This window comes from Blennius ocellaris, assembly GCF_963422515.1.
Source record: "Blennius ocellaris genome assembly, chromosome: 20".
Taxonomy (NCBI): Eukaryota; Metazoa; Chordata; class Actinopteri; order Blenniiformes; family Blenniidae; genus Blennius; species Blennius ocellaris.
Genome location: NC_137669.1, coordinates 6,248,415 through 6,269,462, shown reverse-complemented (window position 1 = coordinate 6,269,462; position 21,048 = coordinate 6,248,415). Strand labels below are relative to the sequence as shown.

The following is a 21,048-nucleotide window of genomic DNA, read 5'->3' as shown; positions in this document are numbered from 1 at the left end:
GAAAAAAAAGAGAGCTCAGCTTTTATTCTGATGGGGCAGCTTATTAGTGACGTCAGTCGCATGCACACGACTTGACCGTTCAGACTGCGGCCGCGTTGATAGATTATCAGATAAATGTCCAGTTTGGGACCACATTGATCGAGGCCTGGGTCCTGGGCGCGAAAACAAAAAAAATCACAATTGCTTAATTCCACCATCACAAAACAGATACGAGACACTTGCGTTGTGTTTGAATCCCGTCGTCTTCTTTCTCCAGACCGTCACTGATGAACAGAGGAAGGTTTTCCATCTAGAACAGTGTGTCCACCCCCCCTCCCCCCCCCCCCCCCACCCCCCTCCCCCAGAGTCAGTGGGGGATTCTCATCCGAGCGCTGCCAGGACCATCATGAAAGGAAATGGTAATTACGGGAAACACACACAGACGACACGCGATCGGCGCTGGCGAGGCCCGACCGCCGCTACCAATGTGTGCTGCGAGAGAGGCGTTTGGGACGGAGGGCTGCTATTTACATCCCCTTCCAGAGCGCTTGTCACATTCAATTAATTACTCTCTGGAAGGGTGACAGCCATGATTAAAAAAAAAAAAGAAAAAAAACGGCACCCAAAAAAAATAAAAAATAAATCTGCCGTCTCCTTTTAGAGGCGAAGCTAAGTGATGTCTGAAATCAGCCGTCGAGCTACAAGTTAAAGGTTCTTTTGGTTTCTATTTCCCTGGAGGGATTACGCAGTCTTTTTTTCTTCAAATGTAAAAAAAAAAAAAAAAAAAAAAGAGGATGTTTGTTTGCAAGCGTGGGACTGTGATCACAGGAGGGATGAAGACGGAGGAGAGCCCGGAGCTTGGAGGGGATCGAGTGGCGTCACGGCGTTCCTCCTCGCCCGACGTCCTTCAGTCTATTTCACGTTACGACAATTAGCAGGAGACCGGAGGGCGCAGGAAGGAAGCTTTTGTTTGGCGCAGAAGAGACAGGAAGGTGGTGGCTGACGGTGTCTCAGGTTCACAATGTGCTGCACGTTCTTACGTCTGGATCTGTGTGTCATCAACCCCAAATGTACAAAATATTAATATTACAAAATGTGGACTGTTACGGTGGTGCTCAGCTGTCCGGTGTTTTGGTTTAACTGGTGCCCCTGTTAACTGGTGACTTTTCCCCACCAGCAGTTGGCGGCAGCCAATGTCAAAATAAGACAAAACGTTACGATACTTTCATCTTGAACGGTCATGTGGTTAAACGGATCGTCTGCTATGAAAAGGAGATGCTGGAGGAAGCTGGTCACCAGTTAACATGGGGGGCCAATTAATCCGAAACACCGAAGGTTAGGGGAACCATTGGTTGCCTGAGTGAGCAAGATAGAGCGAGACACCATCTTCACATTCGACTACAAGGCTGTTGTTGTTGAATGCTCAACTTTTAAATTTCTTAATTACAACCTAATGAACTGTATTAATTATCTTGTGGACATTATAAAAGGTTGAATACGTTTTGTGATTAATTTGGTGAAACAAGTGGCAAAAACAGGCTCTTTTGGCTTAAAGGATTATTTCTTTTTTCTGTGAAAGAAAATGACCGTAAAAGATATACTGTAAAAGTATTATCAGAAATTAACCTCATTGAGGAGGATGAAGAGGAGGAGAAATCTTATTAGGTTCTTTTTTTTATTACACCCGAGACCAAAAGTAAACACGAGAACATAAACCAGCGACGATGGAGAGAATGTGGAACAGTCAATACAGACTGTATACACTTAATTTGGAAGTGCCAGAACATACAGATGTTTTTGGGCAACTATACATTTTACACTGCAGCATATACTAACATATGACATTCTTAAGAGCTGTATGGTACTTTATTTTGGTAACCGAACAGGAGAGGTATGTGGTCAAAATATAACTAATAGCTGGAAAAAAGGCCGACATGGAAGCAATGAGCAGACATGATACAGGAAATCTACACAATGGAAAAACTGATGATGTATCGACGAAGACTACAAGAAGCACAACAAGAGGATAAGTGGAAGAGCTGGACTTTTTTCTGGAACCTGGATAGTGACAGACCATTGAAAGGCTCATCGACACAGAAGATGAAAAAAACAAAACAGAAAAAGAATGAAAAATAAAAAAATTGAATGAAGTTAATATCTTGCCTTTTACTTTTCTTTATCTTTCATTCTTTTTTCTTATAACTCCCATTTCCGCCTTGTTGCGTTAACCTCCACTACATTTGTTCAGGATAAATTGTTCTGTTCTGTCCGTTTGTGTTGGGAAAAAAAAAAAAGAGAAAAAAATCAATAAAGACTCAAGTGGGGAAACAAGTGAATGAAAGTGATGAAGCTCAAGTCAACGGGAGTTCGGCCAAATTGCAACAATGAGCCCGGCAACTTCCACCAACACCGATATTCAGAGAAGACAGCAGCTCTGCAACCATAAAAACCAGTAATGAGCCCGATTAAAACTTCAGGAACAGTCGCTAACGTGCTGCTAATGTAGCACATCACCGCTAAATGTAGTGGGATTACAGTAGCACGTAGTAATGATCATAAACACCCCGTAACAGATTCCTCCTGACACTTTCCATCTGTGCATTCCCGGGGATACGAGGACTCTTCCGTGACTGCAGAACCCCCCCCCCTCCCCCCTCCCTTCCCCCCCGTGGAGCAGAGTGACGTTATTAGTTGGTGGACTCGCTGCCGAGGCTAAAAATACACGGAGTGACTGAACCCACAGCTGCTCAGCCTCCAGGCCCCGAGAGCTGAGGCTTCGCTGAAATACCCCCCCCACCCCCCCACTTTCTCTGCCCTGCAGGAAATGCCTGGACGTCCCAGACGAGCCGCGTGAAGACGTTTAAGGTCACGTCTCCAGAAAAGTCTCAAAACGTTTGAGAAGAAACGGCAACAGAGGCTCGGAGGGGAAGAGAAAATCCCACGACGAAGAGCTCAAACTCGAGACGTTCGCGTCAACGAAACCAACGGGCTACATCGCGGCGTCTTCGCTGGCCCAGCAGGGGGCGAGAGGAAGAGCACTGGGATTCGGAAGTAAAGTGTCTCACGCTTCGTATTGGAACCGACGACGACAACATTCTGGCACATCGTGTGTTTGTAGATGATCATATCGTCACGGCACTTAAAAACCGACGACAACGCTATCCTATCAGGTTTTAATAGCGACTATTGTCCAAACTCAAATACCAAACCGGATCTATGCACACGTCACGTTTAATTCTGGCAAGTCAGATCACGAAACCCACTGACGGTATCGTCTACCTCTCGTATTCATTCAAACCGTGTCATCACCATCAAGACGTACGATATTCACACGTCGGCTTGATATCGACTCCACAGCCAATCGGATCACTTCCGACCAGCCCTGCTCTACGTGTAATCTGATTACAAGTGGTTTCTGGTAGCAGCGTAAGCCGGGCTCTTACCTGCAGTTGGGCGGAGGGTCCAGGGTGATCTCCGCCAGCTCCTTCTGGATCCTGAAACGAGACGAGAAAGGGGTTCTGGCGTTATTACCGCCTCCATAAATTGCGCCCGTGGAATCAATCCCCAAAGTGCACACGCTGAACACCCCATTGATTTTCTAATGAGCTCCGGAGCGCCGGGATGGAGCTCCAGAATCGGGGGCCCGTCAGCCGGATCAACGCAGCGACGGATGGCTGAACGTGTGAATCTGCCTCCGCTTCTCCCCCCCCAGCACACATGTGTAAATTGATATTGATGTCAAAGGCTCTGTTGGATAAAGGAATCATATCTTCTGTATCACAGGGAATTAATTTGGCTGATCAGTCTCCACTCTCTCTCTAATTCTACGAGCTGCTGCCAGCGCTTCACTCCAGGCTTCTGTCAACACTCTATTATTCTGCATTCGCCGGATCCTTCGTGCAGCTGGATTTATTTTGTCGGGAAATAAAAAAATATCAGTCGGTTAAAAATTTCACTCATGTACAAGTTGCCAATAAGTGGAGTGGAAATGTGATTTTCCGTTGAGAATAAATTAAGTTAAAATAAGTTCTTACATCATCCTGACAAGAATTCAATATAAAAGGAGTTTTTTTTTTTTTTACAATATTTGACAGTATTTAACAATAATTCGAGCTCAGCAAAGGTTCTTCCAACGAAGCTTTCAACTTCCGATATTAAGTACATTATAGGCAGATACTGATACCTTCCAGAGTCTATGCTATATTGTGAATATCAGAGATGGGTCGATTACTAAATGACTTTCTAATATTTGCGATAGAGCAAATAGAAACGCAAGCATCGGATTGGGGAGTATCGGCCAATACTCAAATCTGAAGAATCATATCAGTATCTGTTGCTAAAAGGTGTGATCCCTCGTTACGAATATTGTGGAGATAGACAATAATGTCAGCTTGTGTTTTTCTCTTTTAAAAAAAAAAAAAAGAAAAGAAAAAGCGGCTATATTTAGAGAAGCCACTTCCTGGATCCTTCTCAAATAAAAAAAAAACCTTTTCTCACTCCATACACAGTAAAGTCACATACTTATCAGCTTATCTTTTTTTTTTTACAATGAAACGAGAGTGCAGCTACAAATCCTACCTTGCCCTGCGGCTGCCAATTAACAAGCCATGATGAAAGGTGTTAAATAGTAAAATACTGCAACCAGGAAAAGCGGCAGGAACAGGAGGTCACGATAAGCTTTACTGCTCCAAACGCAACCGTCCTCCAGTCGGGGGCCGAACTCAGATTTCCCTCAAGATGGCCTTAACAACAAGGCATTAACAACAACGGGACGTAGGGGCAGATAACCAGGAAGCGTTTTGCCCCAGGCCCGAGGCTGTGGAGGTTGAACAACAAACCAGTCACCCCCCCCCCCCCCCCCCCACCCGCTACAGCCCTGTACATGTTTGCGTAATGGAAGCATCACGCCGGTTCAAGTCACGTCATCCCCGCCACCCCTCAGCTGGTGGTGCGGCGCAAGGTCGGGGGCAACAAACGGCGAGCTTAAGGCTGAACGTGTTGACAGGCCTCTACTGGCTTTACATCTCAAGAAAGGAAAGCCATCGTGACGCCATCTTCCTCCGATGAAGAGCCATGGAGTGTGGGAAGGGATTCCGGCGTACGATCTGGGGAAGACTCTTGGACAGGCCGTCAGTCGATCGAAAGACCGACCGTCTCACGTCTGTCGCAGCTCCTTGCTGTAGAACAAATCCACATCCTTCTAAGTGCCATTGTCGTCCTTTAACGTCACGGAGCCGAACTAATTACAAACCACATACTTCAGAACAGTCTTAATACTCTTAATACTCATTTTCACCTGGCTCAACAAGATTCTGGATGTCTTCCTCAGAGGTTTTGGTTCATATTGACACGATAACATCGGTTTCTTTACATTTATCAGCTGAACATCCAAGATGAGAATCTCTTCTTCCTCACTGGACTGAGATCTGTGATGGTGGATGTCACTGGGGTCCAGAGGAGGAGGAGGAAGAGGAAGAGGAAGACTAACCACTGCGCCACTGTGCACCGACTTATCTTGACCATTTCCACATACATTAAGATGTTGTCTTGTGATTGGCCGATTAGCTATTTGTGTTAAACAGTAGTAGAAGAGACCAACCTGATCAAGTGTTCATGAAGTGGATATTTCTTAACAGCTATTTGAAGTATTCAAATACAACTTCTAACAGTGAATTTTAAATGTGAGTGAAGAACAAAGCAGCAGTCTGGAGGTTAGCATTTAGCATCCACGCACCAAACATTTCCAAGTCCTCGTAATGACCGTAGACTCTGAATGTTCCTGGAGTTTCAGTGGAAGGAGACGTTGAGAGGTGATTAAGCACATTTCTCATCACTGCACACAGAAAAGCTTCTGCAGCAGTAGAACCAGAGAAAACTCCCTGATTAGAAACTAGATGGTGTGTGAAGCATACATAGAAGAAACGAAGCAGAGAATCATTTCGTCCAGCAGAGACGGATCCATGTCTTAGATGTTCAAGCTTTACTGGTTTGCCCAACAGTTCTCTGCCAATCTTGACCTGAAGAAGCTGAATATCATGTAATGAGGAGAAAAACAGGACAGTAATACTTCTTGCAATTGGATATTGAAGAGTCTTCTCTGGCTTAATGGCGTGTTCATATTCCTCATTATGGTCCGGACCGCGGTTCTCTTCAGGGAAAAACCGTTTTGACGAGAACACACCCACTAACTCTGTACCACAGCTGACGAGCGATCTCTGGTCGCCTTGAAAACATCAACGTCGGTTCGTTTACAAACTATTTTTCTCGCGGGCAGGATGAGAGGACGTGATGTAGTGCACAATGCATTCTGGGTAGAAAAAAGTAAGACAACAGAGTGAATCAGAAGAATTAGACGCGAAAATAAAAAGTTGGAAAATATCTTGTGTGCAGACGTGGAGTAGTGAGAAAGGCGCTCATTGATATCTGGTCTGAAGATTATATTATTCGCCACAAGCTAACTAGCCTAGCCACCACGGGCTAAAGCGGTGGGACTTCCAGTTTTGGTCCGAACCAATCAATGAGCCACGTTTCTTCTTTCCCGCACCAACAGCTGCGGTAATTGCGTGACGTTGTCCAGGCGGTTTGTTCCGGTCCCTAAAGGGAACGTGAACGCCGTCTGAACCACATGAAGGGGTGAAAATCCCCACCCCGCCCACCATGTGACCAGAGTCCCAGACTATCCCAATGTGAAAGGTACCTAAGAAGCACTGAATGGATCAATAGAGCTGTGATTTTGTTGTTGGCCACTTCACTGATCATCAGCTTACTCCGTATCGGGACTCAAAGTCGTTACGGACGTTCGGACGATAGAATCCAGAGAGGAAGTCGGTCCGTGCCAACGATCCAGGCAGAGCTCAGACAGACGGCTTCATCTTCCCTGAATAAATTCCATTGGTCTCTTGTCTCCTGCGCTCATGTTTCTCCCTTGCGATGCCGTGCCAAGCTTACATATCTGGCGTGGGATTAAATCAGTGACTGCTCCTATTGATCAGGCGGTCTGTTCCACCAGCTTCGTTGTTAGCTGGATGTAAATAGAATTTGCTGTTGTGTGAGAGGGATGGGGAGATGCACGACAGCAGTTATTGTCGACATGATAGATTGTTTGAGCATCGATTCACACCAGCGAATGAATCTGAAGCCGTGCAACTTGTTTTCACTATCGAGGGGGGGGGGGCACTTCCTCTGGAAGATGTTTGAAGACGCCGGAGACGAAGAGTGAGTCTGAGGCGCTGAGAAGCTTTGAGAACACTTGAATCGATCAATCAAACTTTGCTGAGACAGCACTTCTCATCCCGACTCGATGTGCTGCACACTGATGATGAGGAAACACAAGGAAGGACAAGGCCTCAAAACAAGCACCGGAGGAGGTGAACGAAGAGGCGTTATTGAACTGGAGAGGAGAGGAACTAGATTATATTGGATAACAGCCACATTGAAGTACGTTTCCAGCTTTCTGTCAAATGTTTCGAAATGATCCTCAGTCAGACTGTCAAAGGATGAATGCTGACGGATCGTCAAAGTTTGTTGTTCTACATTTTGGTAGGACTAATAGGCTTAATTCCGAATTGGTATTGACTTGCATTTTGGGTGATTTGATCACAAGTGGCGAGATGGTGGATTCATCCCCCCCCCCCAACATTTTGGGAAGAACAAAGAAGATAAATTGACAATAATCTTGCTAACAAGTGATTAGAAATGTCAGTTTTATTTCCTTTCCAAACATTTGGCCTGAATGCTCAGCATTACTACGTTGCTCTCAACAATCTGACTTCAGACGCAACACTTTAACTCTTCATTATGATTTTATCTAAATCATATATGGACCCATAATCCAGCTCCTGGAACGACCTTTAAAACAGTATTTAATTCACAAAATTAGGGCTGCACAATATATTGAAATTTATCGGTAATGGAGTATTAACATGTACTTATTGCAGAGGAACATAGATAAACCATGACCCGAGGTCACTGAGCTCACGCCGGTGTTTCTGGACGCGTGAAGAACCGAGATATTAGCCGCGAGCTCCGGACCGGAGTTACCAGTGATGCTAGCAGGCGGTTAACGGAGCAAAGCTAGCTGCAGCCCTGACTGACGGGCCAAAAACATGACCTTCACCTCCAGCTTCCGTTGGCGAAGGTAGTAAGTGCAGGAGACGATTTTAGGAAAAGTCGTGGTCATAACGAAACATTGAGACAAAGAACTGAACAAGATGACGATGCTGCTCGCGGCTAATGCTAACGGAGTAGCATTAGCATGAAAGCTCGAGCACTAGAACGGATGAGCAAGTAAAAACTGTGGTGGTTTTTTCTCTCTCGTCTTATTCCTGAGGAGCGACGGCGACGAATCAGATTCAAGCGGGCGACGTGGATCGATAACGCAAATGTAATAACTTTCACCTCGAGCTGCGACGCAAGGTCGACGTGAGTTGGGATAAATACAAACACTTCAGTCGATGACATTGAAGCTGCGATTTGGAACTCCTTCTCCTTGAATTATTAGTTTTCAGAATAAATTGCACTTTTCTTTCATACTTCTGAATGTGTTGAGCATGAATGCAAGGACACATACTTCACTGATTTGTGAATTTTCTGGGGATTTTATATATATATATATATATATATATATATATATATATATATATATATACACTCGTGTTTGCTAATGTGTGGGAGAGTATTAAGGCTACTCATGAGGAGAAGAAAAAATTACTCATGGACAATGTGGAAACGTCGAGAATAAAGTGGAAACATGTCCTCTGGTCCGTCCTTAACACTTCTATACTACTCTTAATACTACATGTGGTTTATCCTTCTGAATTGGAACAGTAGCAGTTTTCCACAAGTCTTCATACTGATAACTATACTGTGTTTGTGAGCTGAAAGCTACGAGAGCCGATTCTGAAGTATGGAATCTCAGAAGGTCGTCTTTATTCTTTATTTATTTATTAAGTACAAGATGAAAACAAAATTCTATTTCACATCATGTGTTTCTCATGAGTGGTTCAAATACTCCTCCATGCTAATGTGTTGAAAATCCAGTTCTTTAAAGATTCAGTGATCATTTTACCGCTTGGAGGACATGAGGTTCTGGCAGAAAGGTCTAAAAGCCCCTCGGTGCGCAAATGACTTGCACAGGACTCAGTCAGTAAGAGGGGAAGGGGAAAAAATGAAGAAGACATCTCTTCAAAAAGAGCCTGTAATGCAATCTCCATGGTTATGCTGTCATTCTACGTGCCGTGTAATTTTATCTGCAGTATTTCCTGAGGTGGCGAATGTTGCTGAGCGGAGCTGGAAGAGGAGGAGGAGGAGGAGGAGGAGGAGGAGGAAGGTGTTTCTGATTCCTCCAGCCAGCTCCCGCGCACCACCTCTTTAACCAAACACTCGCCGGCTCCGACGTTCCATAATCCCTGGAGATGATGCGCCGCTCACCCCAACGCAAGCTAACGAGTCAATATCATGTGAGCAGAGTTTTTATGATGGGAAAGCTTTGGTTTGTGTGTGTGTGTGTGTGTGTGTGTGTGTGTGTGTGTGTGTGTGTGTGTGTGTGTGAGATGATTTACTGCTGGAGCTTGCGCTGAAAAAGCGACAACTGAACACGGCGCCTGTCAGCCTCCCTATAAAGTGCTCACCCTGCAGGTCCTTATTCTTTACGACATGGCGATCAGTGGTGATAAGAAGTCGTCTGCCTTCATTTCAAAGGCTGTGAGAACATTAAATCCTGAAGACCACCCCCCCCGAGAAATGTGTGTGATTGTTGGGAGGGGTACCTTAAAGGTGCTGTGTTGTTATAATAACTGAAATCATCAAAAAGGAATCAGACGCTCAGTCCAGGGCAGTCAAACAATGTGGCCGTGGATCAAAACTCTTCTGTCGGAGGGGGGGGGGGATTCAACACAACTTTATTTATATCGCACAAAATACAACACAGTCCTTTCCAGGTGCTTTTGACAGCGATAAACCCAACAGATCAAATCCACATGAGCGACAGTGGAAAGTAAAACTTCCTCTAACCGGAAGAAACCTTTGCAGAACCAGGCTCAGGGTACAGGAGAGGAAAGGATAGGATAGACAGAGATTGGTGTAAGACTAGACCTTGGTTCGGGTAGGGTGTAGGGATACAGACCTTGGTTTGGGTAGGGGGTAAGAAAGAGACCTTGGTTTGGGTAGGGAGTAAGACTCAAAGGTCAGACATGTCTCAAGAATTTTTGTAATTGGACTTCACCTCGATGAGCAGTCCCAAATCTTACATTAATTCACACACTGATGCAGAGGACACCACCACACAGGTCACCAAGTTCATCTGGAGATAGAAATTGAACCTTCAACCTTTCGATTGGGAGACAACCGGTCTGCCGACTGAGCCACAGCTGCCAGTGCGTCCTTGAAACTGTCTATTGGTTTTCTAAACAAAATACCTGCCAGACACCAGATATATTCATGATCTGAATACAAACACATAGGTGGATGATGTTAATGACTATGTTCTTCCAGATTGATGCTCTGATCTCCAATCAGAACAATCCTGGTACAGATTAACACTACAGCATTGCTTCAGCATTGGCGACACCCTCAATGGTTTTAGGTACCAATCAGTAAGAGAGCTCTCGATTTTTAACCAGAGTGTTCGTCTAAATGATTCCAATCCTGGAAAGAAAAATTCCATAGCACTTCGTCCAAACACCAAACCCCAAACCTCTTAGACCAGCTGGTCGTGGTCCGAGCAATCGACGACTACGTACCTCTTGGCGCTGGTGGAGAGCTTGGCGGCGGTCTTGCTGGAGATCTTGGCCTCCTTCTTCTTGGGTTGAGTCTGGTCCCGCTGCTCGGGGCCCGGCTGCTCTGGCGGGGCCGCCTCCCTCTGCTCGGCGTCCGAGCTCCCTCCGCTGGTGTTGGGACTGTCGTCCGGCCTCGGCTGAACTTCGCTGGACATGCTGACACTGCAAACACGGAAACGCAGAGGTCAGGAGAAGCGGAGAAGCCCAGCTCCAAGGGTTGAGATGTTTCCCTGGAGAAACTTATGAGGCCCCGATATGATCAAACTGTTTTTTCAGGGTTTGCAGCTTTAATGGGAGATGAAACGTAGCGGGACTTGATTTGCCAATGGAGGGAGTTCGAGGGATTTGATTTTGAGGTTGGGGGGGTTTTTTTGAGGTGGGGTTTCATGTGTAATTGGAAGGAGTTTGAGGGGTTTCCTTTATCGGTGGAGGGTTGATTTGCAGGTGAGAGAATTGATGGGCTTGATTCAAAGTTGGGGGAGGTTGATTTTGAGGTGGGGCGTTGATTTACAGGTGGGGGTGGGGGGGTGGGGGGGTTGGTTTGAGGTGGGAGAGATGACATTCTCAGATATTTCACCTTTCCTCCCCCGACCGAACACAAGATGGCAACATGCCTTCGGTTTCACCAGCACAAGACGTCTACAAGGTCACGTTGGTTAAATCCACCGCCGAACACCACCACCACCACCCCACCCTCCGCCCTCCACCCTCCACCCCCGCTGCTATTCATGCTCATGGCAGCCTGAAGGTTAAGGCTTCTGTTTCCATTCTGCTGTAAGGCTGAGAACCAAAGTCACTTCAGACCGGATGTTCCATTGGGGAGGAGATCTGGGGGATCCCATGAGGTGAGGAAGATAAAGATGATGATGCATGTGGGGGGGGGTTGATGGCTTTCTACCTGTCAGGTGAGGTTAAATGCTGAGGAAGCTGCAAGCTCCACTTAGGAGTGACTGATGGATCACCTTGAGAATCCTCTTCCATGGAAAGAACTGGGCAGATGTTCTTCTTCTCCTTCTTCCCCTCCCATCTGTCTCCCGCCCCACCACCACCCCCACCCCCGCCCCCACCCCCACCGCCGAACTGTCACAACACCTCAACCGGGAACTATCAGGCTTGGATAAGCTTTCCAAGCCGTCTTATTGGTAAACCGGTGAATAAAATACACCCAGGAGAGGATGCAGGGTTCAGGTTTCAGGGTTCAAGGTTCAGACCCCCCCACCACCCCTCGCTCTCTCTGAAAACCTTCCGAACCAGGGGGTGGGGGGGACTTTCACTTTACTCACATCCCAGGTAGAGTAAAGCCATTTTAAGGAGAAACTAGCCCGTTCAAAAATGGAAATTCCCACTTTATTGGAACTCCATCCAGTTTCCAGCCGACTGGTTTCCACAGCTTTGGAATAAAACTTGAACATTCCAAACAGAAAGGTTCACCCCAGACTCAAAACAGCAACCTTCAAGAAAGCTTTGCACCAACAGAGGACAAAAAACACAATTCTGTAAAGCTCTGCACTTCTCCTGATCAAATAAATATCGACCATTGCCTCGTTGACAGCATATTTGACGACTTCTTTAGTTTTACCACCCTGTCATTAAACTAGAGAATTCTCAAACAATTTAAAGGATGAAAACTGAATGCATCTTCAAAAAAAGAGCAGCAGCACACGAAGACAAACGCCTGTTTTCCTTATACTTATTTAAATTGAGTTACATCTGGAGGGAATGTGAGTGCAAGTTCTGCCACATGAGGTTGATGGAAACATCTGTACCTACTGACTGTGTTATTGTTCAATAATCGGAATTTAAAAAGGCACATTTAGGGAGAAATCCTGGTCTTTAGTTCGCATTGAGCACTTCAGTGAGGTCTGAGAGGCAGGCCCTGTCCTCACAATGTGGATTTTAGACACTTTAAACGGGAGTTCCAGGAAAATGGTTGTTATCTGAATGGAGTTCGGTGGAGCTGCCGGAGCAGGGGGCCCCGGGCTCTCTCCGCCCCGGTCCCTCCCTCCCTCCCTCCTCCCCCCCCGGCCGGAGTTCAGCCTCTGCATGCGGACAAAAAGCCGCTGCGACACGCGGCACGCAGCGTCCGGACGCCTCGGATCCGGCAACAAAAGACCCGCTGGATGGTCGCTCTTCCTCCCCGCAGTCTCCCCTCTTCCTCCCCGCGTTCTCCATTCTTCCTCCCCGGCCAGCCGCGGCGGAGAAGCTGCGGCTCCGCCACCGCCGCCGCCGCCCCCTCCCACCCTCCACCCCGGGTAGGGAGCGCACCCAGCCCCGGTTCTGTTCGCGACGCGGCTTGGGGAAGAAGGGGTGGGGGGGGGGGGGTAGTTTCCCGGAGGACCGGGGAGGTGGGGGGGTTCGCTTACCGTTGTGAGCAGGCTGGCCGCGCCGCAGCAGGAGAGACGCCTTCCGATAACCACCGTTTGTCCCGATAAATCCGCAGTACAGCGTCGCTCCGTCCGCCGCGTCCCGTCCTCCGCTGCGACTGCTGCGCTCGGTGCTGCGCTGCCGCTCGCTGCTGCGGGGAGACGCTGACCGTGCCGCGCCGTTCCGCTTCGCTCGGTTTCCGCGCGGCGCGACGCGACGCGGCAACGCACATCCGACACAGGAACTGCAAATAAAAGCACGCAGGCTTTATCTCAGTAGTCCGCTCTTATTTTTCCACACCAATCCTAAATACTGTATGGGAGAAGAGAATAGAATAGAATAGAATAGATACAATACAATACAATAGAATAGATACAATACAATAGAATGGAATAATATTACCGTGGGAAAATTATTTCTCTTTATAAAAGAATGTATTAAAGTAACACACAGACACATTTTTCCACCTTTTTCAGAGTTGTTACCACACGTCTTTTTCCCTCTTTTGCTTCTCTTATGATGACTTGTGTGTTATTCTTTCAACTGTACATTCATATATATATATATATATATATATCTTCCAATCCATCCCCTCTGAGCAGTATGCAAAAGTAATTCAGAGACAATTTCCTGTTTATGAAAGATTCACAGCTCAGGGTGAGACCCACATAATGCTGTATTTGGGTTGTTAATGAATTTGACAGTGATTCTGCAGGGATTATTATTATCACCATAAGTACTCTCTATCTATCTATCTATCTATCTATCTATCTATCTATCTATCTATCTATCTATCTATCTATCTATCTATCTATATATTTGTTTGTTTGTTTTTTGATAATGTTGCACATATGATTAATTATTACATTGTTTACCAATAGTGCGGAACAAACGCCCCGGACTCTTTGGTTGGTTCCATGTTTCCCTCAGGACGCCTAACAGAGGCGGACTCTTTTCCGACATGCGCCATTGAAAACAAACGGAACATCAACCTATTTCTTTCATTTCTCTCCCCGCCAAACTATCAGCTTTTTACCCGCTTTTGGGAATTTCCTGTACACAATGGAGACTATTTTAGAGCAGCAGCGTCGCTACCACGAAGAGAAAGAGCGGCTGATGGACGCTAAAACTAAAGAAATGCTCCACAAGAAGTCCACGGTGCGAAGCTAATTAGCATTAGCCTTGAGCCGGAGCGGGTCTATTTACAACCATGTGTTAATAATTGGACTCTTTTCTGTTTCAGCTGCGGGAACAAATTAATTCGGACCATCGAACCAGAGCGATGCTGGATGTAAGTAAGAGTTTTATTGAAGGCGGCTAATCGCCGTGAGCGAACGCGGTCTCCTGTTCGGGCTCATGAATCCCTCCAGCAGCTTACAGACACTCGACAAAACCAGTGATTTTACTGAGAATTCAAGGAATTGCATTATATCGTGGCGAGTAAGAAACACTGCTGAAAATAAAGCGAGTTTCTGTGAATCAGAAATTAGGCGAGATGATGGCTGACCTTTAACCTTTTCTGTTTGAAGCTAAAAACATTGTTGTCTGGGTTGAGTTGTAAAAAGTTGCCACGGATCAGTTTTATTTATGTACGGAACGTGTGTCGTCTGCGTAAATATGACGGGGGTGTTGTAAAGTTCCATGATCTGAGCCAGAGGGACCATTTAAGTGTTAAATAAAAGGATCCCAAGGATGGAGCCTTGAGGAACCCCACAATTGATTTTCACTCTGATTCACAATTACTTGTTGACATAGAACATTATTTGCAGCAAAATACTGAAAGATCTACAGAAACATTTATTCCCTTCGTAGATGTGTAACTTTGCTTGTTTAGTGGCTATACTTTAGTAGGGTCTGTGTGAATATTCAAGTTAAAACTGACTGAGTTGTGCTAATTAACACTGCAAAGCAGGTCTGACTATTATCGCCTAATAAAATAATCGAAGGCATATGAATAGAATCTATTTCTATCCAACATAATGCTGAGGATTCAAAATTTTCAGGAATCGTTTGAGAGTGTTGGATTTCAACGGTCCTACAAAGAGCAGCTCAACAAATTTGATACGTGTAATTTTAATCCGAAAGTTCATTATTTCTGATCCCTGGACCATTATTTCTGGTCCCTGCGTTGAAGCTGGGTGTCCAACATGTGGCCGGAGGACCAGAAGCAGTCGGCGACGTGTCTTTTGCCCGTTTCCTGAAAGTTCCTCAGTTGTTAAACAGTTCCTCAACATTGCAGTCGTGATCAGAACCACAAACGTCCATATCTCAGGAAGTACAGAGGAGACGTGTGCAGAAGCTTTTCAGTCCGGCGGAGCGTTGGGAGCGTCCCGGTGGAAACACCGACTGATGTTGGCTTTTGTCTTCCAGAGATACATGGACGTGAGCGCAAACCTCCGAGACTCGTATGAAGACAAAGACGGGTGAGTGGGGCGAGCCTCGGTCCGCTGGTCTGTCGTCAGAATGTCACGTTGTTTTGGAAGAACCCCTCAGCACGGGGGACGTTTTGTCTCACCAGGATGAGGAGGGACGAACTGGCCGCCATCTCGGGTCCCAACGAGTTTGCGGAGTTTTACAACCGGCTGAAGCAGATCAAAGAGTTCCACAGGAAACACCCCAACGAGGTACGAGACCACGGAGTGTCCCTCCCCCGCGTGTGTCCCCTGCAAACGTTTCCCCGGAGGAACGAGACCGTCAGTCATAGCCTCCTCTCCCCCCCACTTCTCCTGCAGATCTCCATCCCCATGTCGGTGGAGTTTGAGGAGCTGATGAAGGCCAGAGATAACCCCAGTGAGGAGGCTCAGAGTGAGTGAATAATCCAGTAACGCACTACATGGAATTCACCTCCAAACAGCGTCTCAGACTCTTTTCCTTCGCGGTGAATTCCCCGTTTAACAAGAGTCCAAAGTTCTCAACAGGGTTTGCGTGGAATCAGGAAGGAGGCCGTGACACTTCTTGTGTCTGGTGGTGCATCAACATCGTTAGTCTTCTTGAAAGATGCAGGGGTTTGACTTTTTTTTTCTGAACTACTGCTTGAAGGAAGTGTTTTCTAAAAACTGTTAGTAGTTCTGGGAGTTGATTTCAAGGTGGTCTCTAGTGATTCCTGCTCCGCCACCTCCCAGTGCAGCTGTGTGGCTCCAGTAGAGTCGCCCTCCTGTCGCCAGCCCACAAACCCTTTGGGAAATCTGTTTATTAGTTAATTATGTTAGACTATATCTTTGTCGAGTCTTCTTAAATGTTGCTGGGATTTCAGCCTTCTTTACCTCGGCCACGTTTTTAGGCTCTTGTGCCTCTCTTGTGTCCCTATTTCTAAGTTCTTCTATGTACTTTTGGGTACTTCTAGCTTGCTCTGTGTACTTCTAGGTTCCTTTCGGTTGTTTTCAGTTGTCCTGTGTTCTCCAGGTAGGAACGGTTCTGGAACATGCAGGACGTTGGGCTTCTTGCACTCAGACGCTTGACTTTTCCTAAATCTTTGGCAGTGAATTTGCGTCGTCTTTTCTTTCTCTCGATGCGTTTCTTTGGACCCTGTTGACTTTTTGTGATGAAACATTTGGTAGTGCTGTGACGCTGCAACGTCAAGCGTGCTCCATCCCTCCTGGTAGATTTCCAACTCCTCGCCGTCGGCCAAATCTCTCTCTCTTGCACATTTTGCAGTGAGGTTGTAGCTTCTGATTCTTGTGAAACACGACCGTCTCCCACAGACATGGTGGAGTTCACAGACGAAGAGGGCTACGGCCGATACCTGGACCTGCACGACTGCTACCTGAAGTACATCAACCTGAAAGGCGCCGAGGTTTGAAAGCCTCCGTGACCGTTCATTCGTTTCATTCATTCCAGAACCGATTGTTCCTCAACAGTCTTTGTTGGTTTGTGTCTAGAAACTGGAGTACATCACCTACCTGTCGTCCTTCGACCAGCTCTTCGACATCCCCAAGGACCGCAAGAACGCCGAGTACCGGAAGTAGGTCCTGCCGACGTCCAGTCTGGAGGGGAGTGTGTGTGTGTGTGTGGGGGGGGCTAACAGGTGTGTGATCGGGGGGGTCTGCAGGTATCTGGAGATGCTTCTGGAGTACCTGCAGGACTACACGGACCGGGTCAAGCCCCTGCTGGACCAGAACGAGCTCTACGGGAAGGTGCTGATTGAGTTCGAGAAGAAGTGGGACAACGGGACGTTTCCCGGCTGGCCGGTGAGTCCCCCCCCCCCCCCCGAGGACCCGGCGTGATGACGGTCCAGGTCGGTTTCCGTTAACCTGCTCTCCTGGTTCTGGGTTTGTAGAAAGAGGCAAGCAGCGCGCTGACGCACGCCGGAGCTCATCTGGACTTGTCGGCCTTCTCCTCCTGGGAGGTAAAAACACCACACACTCTCCATAACAGATTTGAAACGTTGCTGCTCGACGCCTCTGATTGTCCGCTTCTGCTCTCTTTCAGGAGTTGGCCTCTCTGGGTCTGGACAGGCTGAAGTCGGCTCTCATGGCCTTGGGGCTCAAGTGTGGCGGGTAATGACGCCTGACTTTACTTTTCCATTTATTCCTCGCGTGAAAATAAAGACAATGAGCTCTGAGCAGAGATGAGCTTCTCCTTTTGGCCACCAGGTGGCAATGTTCCCCTCTGGTTTCTCACCCAGATAATAACTCATGAGGCAGGAATCGTATATATATATAAGTTTCTGTGCATCATTGAGGTATGTGGGTGTGTTAATGTGTGTGTGTGTGTGTGTGTGTGTGTGTGCAGCACCCTGGAGGAGCGAGCTCAGAGGCTCTTCAGCACCAAGGGTAAATCCCTGGAGTCTCTCGACCCGTCGCTGTTCGCCAAGAATCCCAAAGCCAAAGGGCCCAAAAAGTAAAGGGGGGGGGGAGGGAGGAGGAGGAGGAGGAGGGGTGTCGCGGTGTAGGAAGAGGAGGAGCATCGCTAACATTCAGGTTGTCACTTGCAGAGACACGGAGCGGAACAAGGAGATCGGCTTCCTGGAAGCTCAGGTCTACGAGTACGTGGAGATCCTCGGGGTGAGTCGGCTTCTGTCCAACATCCCGACCCGGAATCCGGGTGTTCTCCTCTCACCGTCCGGGCGTTTCGTGGCCGTGGTTTCCAGGAGCAGAGGCAGCTGACACACGAGAACGTGCAGAGGAAGCAGGCGAGGACGGGGGAGGAGCGCGAGGAGGAGGAGGAGGAGCAGCTGAGCGAGAGCGAGAGCGAGGACGAAGACAACGAGATCATCTACAACCCCAAGAACCTTCCGCTGGGCTGGGACGGCAAGGTGAGGACGAAGCCCCCCCCCCCAGGTCGGGCTGGAGCGAAAACAACCACATCAACCTGTTTGTCTCCCCGCAGCCGATCCCCTACTGGCTCTACAAACTCCACGGCCTCAACATCAACTACAACTGTGAGATCTGTGGGAACTACACCTACCGAGGGCCCAAGGCCTTCCAGAGACACTTCGCGGTACGTTTGGTTAGGAAGGAGACTCCGCCCCCCCCGGACGAGGCTCTGACGTATGTCCTGTCTGCCCCCCCCCTTTAGGAGTGGAGACACGCCCACGGCATGCGATGTCTGGGGATCCCCAACACGGCTCACTTCGCCAACGTCACGCAGATCGAGGACGCCGTCTCCCGTAAGTCCAGAAAAAAAAAACGCTGGCACCCGAGTTGGACGCTGGTTTGAGTTGATTGAAGAGGGTTTTGTTTTGTTCTCGCTGCTGTACTTTCAGTGTGGGCCAAGCTGAAGTCCCAGAAGGCTTTGGAGCGATGGCAGCCGGACACAGAGGTCCGTACACTAAACACCCCCCAGAACTACTTCCTGTTCCCACACCTCCACTCATTCATCCCGTTGTGCTTTCAGGAGGAGTACGAGGACTCCAGCGGCAACGTGGTCAACAAGAAGACCTACGAGGATCTGAAGAGGCAGGGCCTGTTGTGAAGAATCCCAAACGTTCAACAACAACCTTCTTTTTTTTTTTTTTTTTTTATCTTTTCCTTTTCTAACTAGTAAAGTTTGAAGTACCGCCCCTTCTGGTGTTTCCCTTTCTTCACTTTGTAACCTGCTCACGGTTCTAATAAACCCAGTGCTTTTTGTCACCATGTCGTCTGCTGCAGTTTCTGAGATTTCAGTTCAAAACCTGGTCGTTCACTTCCTGTATCACTTCATATTCACTGTTTACATTTATGGTAGGAGTTTCTAGAAGAAGTAGTCGAAGATACTGTCGAGTATTTTGTGTTTTTAACGGTTTAATAACTTGAAATAAGGTTGTGGATAATATTTATAGGGGAAAAAAGTGAAAATGTGTGAGAGATGGCACAATTTAGTTGATCTCTTGATGTATTTACTTTACAAACCGTCAGAAAGCTTTTTGTTTACATGTCCAGTACCTTTATAAGACTTGCTGCTGAGCCTGAGAGCTCCTTGCACTTTTTGCTGTTTTTAAAACTGAGTCTATCGTCCTAACGTGTCACGTGACACCTCATCCCCTACTGGAGCAGTAAATAACTGACAACAGTGTAGTTAGTCGGTCAAGCCACGGGAGGGCACTGTTGCTTTTTTTTTTTTTTTTATGAAACCACTCAAACTGAGGACAAAGGAAAGGAAAGCCTCAGGGAGGAGGAGGAGGGAAAAGAAGAAAAAGCTGGATATTGGAACTGAAGAGCTTTGTGCACAACATCAGCTCGAAGAGCTGACCTAAAAAAAATTAAAAAAATGTGCAAATCTACATTAAAAGAAGAAATGATTGTTGGCAAATAATAAAGTGGAAGAAACACAGACTTGTTCGCTATTTAAAAGTTCCAACTGAAACCAATATACTGGATAGGCCAGTCAGGATTTTGAAATTATACTTACTCTAGATATTTAATGGCGGCAATATGAGTTAAAATTATACAGAAACCTAATAGAAACATTTAATTTTGAGAAATACATTCAGATGTATTGATTTATCTATATATCCAGGAAGCAACAAATGCCTTGTATTTGCTTTACTACCAGCAGTTATCAAAAAAACCCCAAATAAACATTCATCAGCTTGTCTGACCTGTAAATCTAGATTCCTAAAAATGTTTCATGACAATATAGAGAACAGTGTGGAGTCATAAGTAATACTGTCCAGGAGGTGGTGCTGTTGCGTCCAGTTACCTCCTGAAGAAAGACTGGGAAAGAAAGGAAAGTTAGATTTGCACACAAAGATGGTGGCTGCTGGGTTTGAAAGAGTTTGAAGGTGGAGGCGGAGCTTGACGGTGGAGGCGGAGCTTCAGGGCCCAGAGGAGAGAGTTGGTTCCAGGATAGAGGCCAGACCAGCCTCTTCTTACCTCGCAGATCCACGTCGACGGAGTCGGACTGGAGGAAAAGAAGCTGCTTGACGAGGGTAAAACAGAGACAATTTAATGCGAAGCTATTTTTTTTCTTTCTTTAAAGCTTCAGTCTAACAAAGAAAAGTGCCATCTTGTCGACACCGCCGGAGTCTGGGGAGAGTTTAGTTAAAATATAAGTGAAGTTGTGAACGCAAATAAACAGCAGCGTCCAGCTCCTGCTGAAGCTCTTCTGTTACTGAAAGGAGCGTCTGCACCTCGTCAGAACATGAAAACAGGAGGAGATATTTAAATATTGCTGCTTGTCTAGAGCAGTGTTTTTCAACCACTGTGCCGCGGCACACTGGAGTTTCCGCGAGATATAGTCAGGTGTGCCGTGGGAAATTATCCAATTTCAAATTTTTTCTAAAAATCATTTGCTCTTACAGCCGCTGTCAGCTGTGAGAGCAGTGTGTTGCAGAGTAATCATGTATAAATACTCTTCGCCACTAGATGGCAGCACATAAATTTGCCGGTTAAATCGAAACTTAACAGAGTCAGTCTGGTTCATCTCCACCACCTGCTCCCATCTTGTATCAAAGTACTGTGTCAGTGACAGTGATGGAGAAGTTTTTGAAAAGGAAGAACGTGAACCAGGA

At 46.8% G+C, this 21,048-nt stretch overlaps 3 protein-coding genes across 3 annotated transcripts in view; 1 reads left to right on the top strand and 2 right to left on the bottom strand.

Annotated features, from left to right (window-relative positions):
• Positions 1 to 13,299, bottom strand: part of ube2e1 (ubiquitin-conjugating enzyme E2E 1) — a 45,686-nt gene extending 32,387 nt beyond the window's left edge. Inside the window, exons 1-3 of the mRNA XM_080515638.1 lie at positions 13,118 to 13,299; positions 10,719 to 10,916; positions 3,423 to 3,473 (exon numbers count right to left, since the gene is read on the bottom strand). Of these exons, the coding sequence (XP_080371764.1) occupies positions 3,423 to 3,473; positions 10,719 to 10,909 (242 nt within the window). The 5' untranslated portion in view covers positions 10,910 to 10,916; positions 13,118 to 13,299. The remainder of the gene's footprint in view (positions 1 to 3,422; positions 3,474 to 10,718; positions 10,917 to 13,117) is intronic.
• rpl15 (ribosomal protein L15) overlaps positions 1 to 21,048 on the bottom strand; it is a 249,507-nt gene that overhangs the window by 45,425 nt on the left and 183,034 nt on the right. The window lies entirely within an intron of this gene.
• sf3a3 (splicing factor 3a, subunit 3) lies at positions 12,834 to 19,189 on the top strand. Its single transcript, XM_080515637.1, has 18 exons — positions 12,834 to 13,006; positions 14,147 to 14,276; positions 14,362 to 14,409; positions 15,489 to 15,541; positions 15,637 to 15,742; positions 15,851 to 15,923; positions 16,820 to 16,911; positions 16,997 to 17,079; positions 17,167 to 17,305; positions 17,395 to 17,463; positions 17,547 to 17,614; positions 17,850 to 17,957; positions 18,052 to 18,121; positions 18,208 to 18,372; positions 18,447 to 18,557; positions 18,636 to 18,726; positions 18,823 to 18,878; positions 18,954 to 19,189. Exons 2-18 carry the CDS (start codon positions 14,181 to 14,183, stop codon positions 19,029 to 19,031), a joined length of 1,506 nt encoding a protein of 501 aa, XP_080371763.1. The 5' UTR covers positions 12,834 to 13,006; positions 14,147 to 14,180; the 3' UTR covers positions 19,032 to 19,189.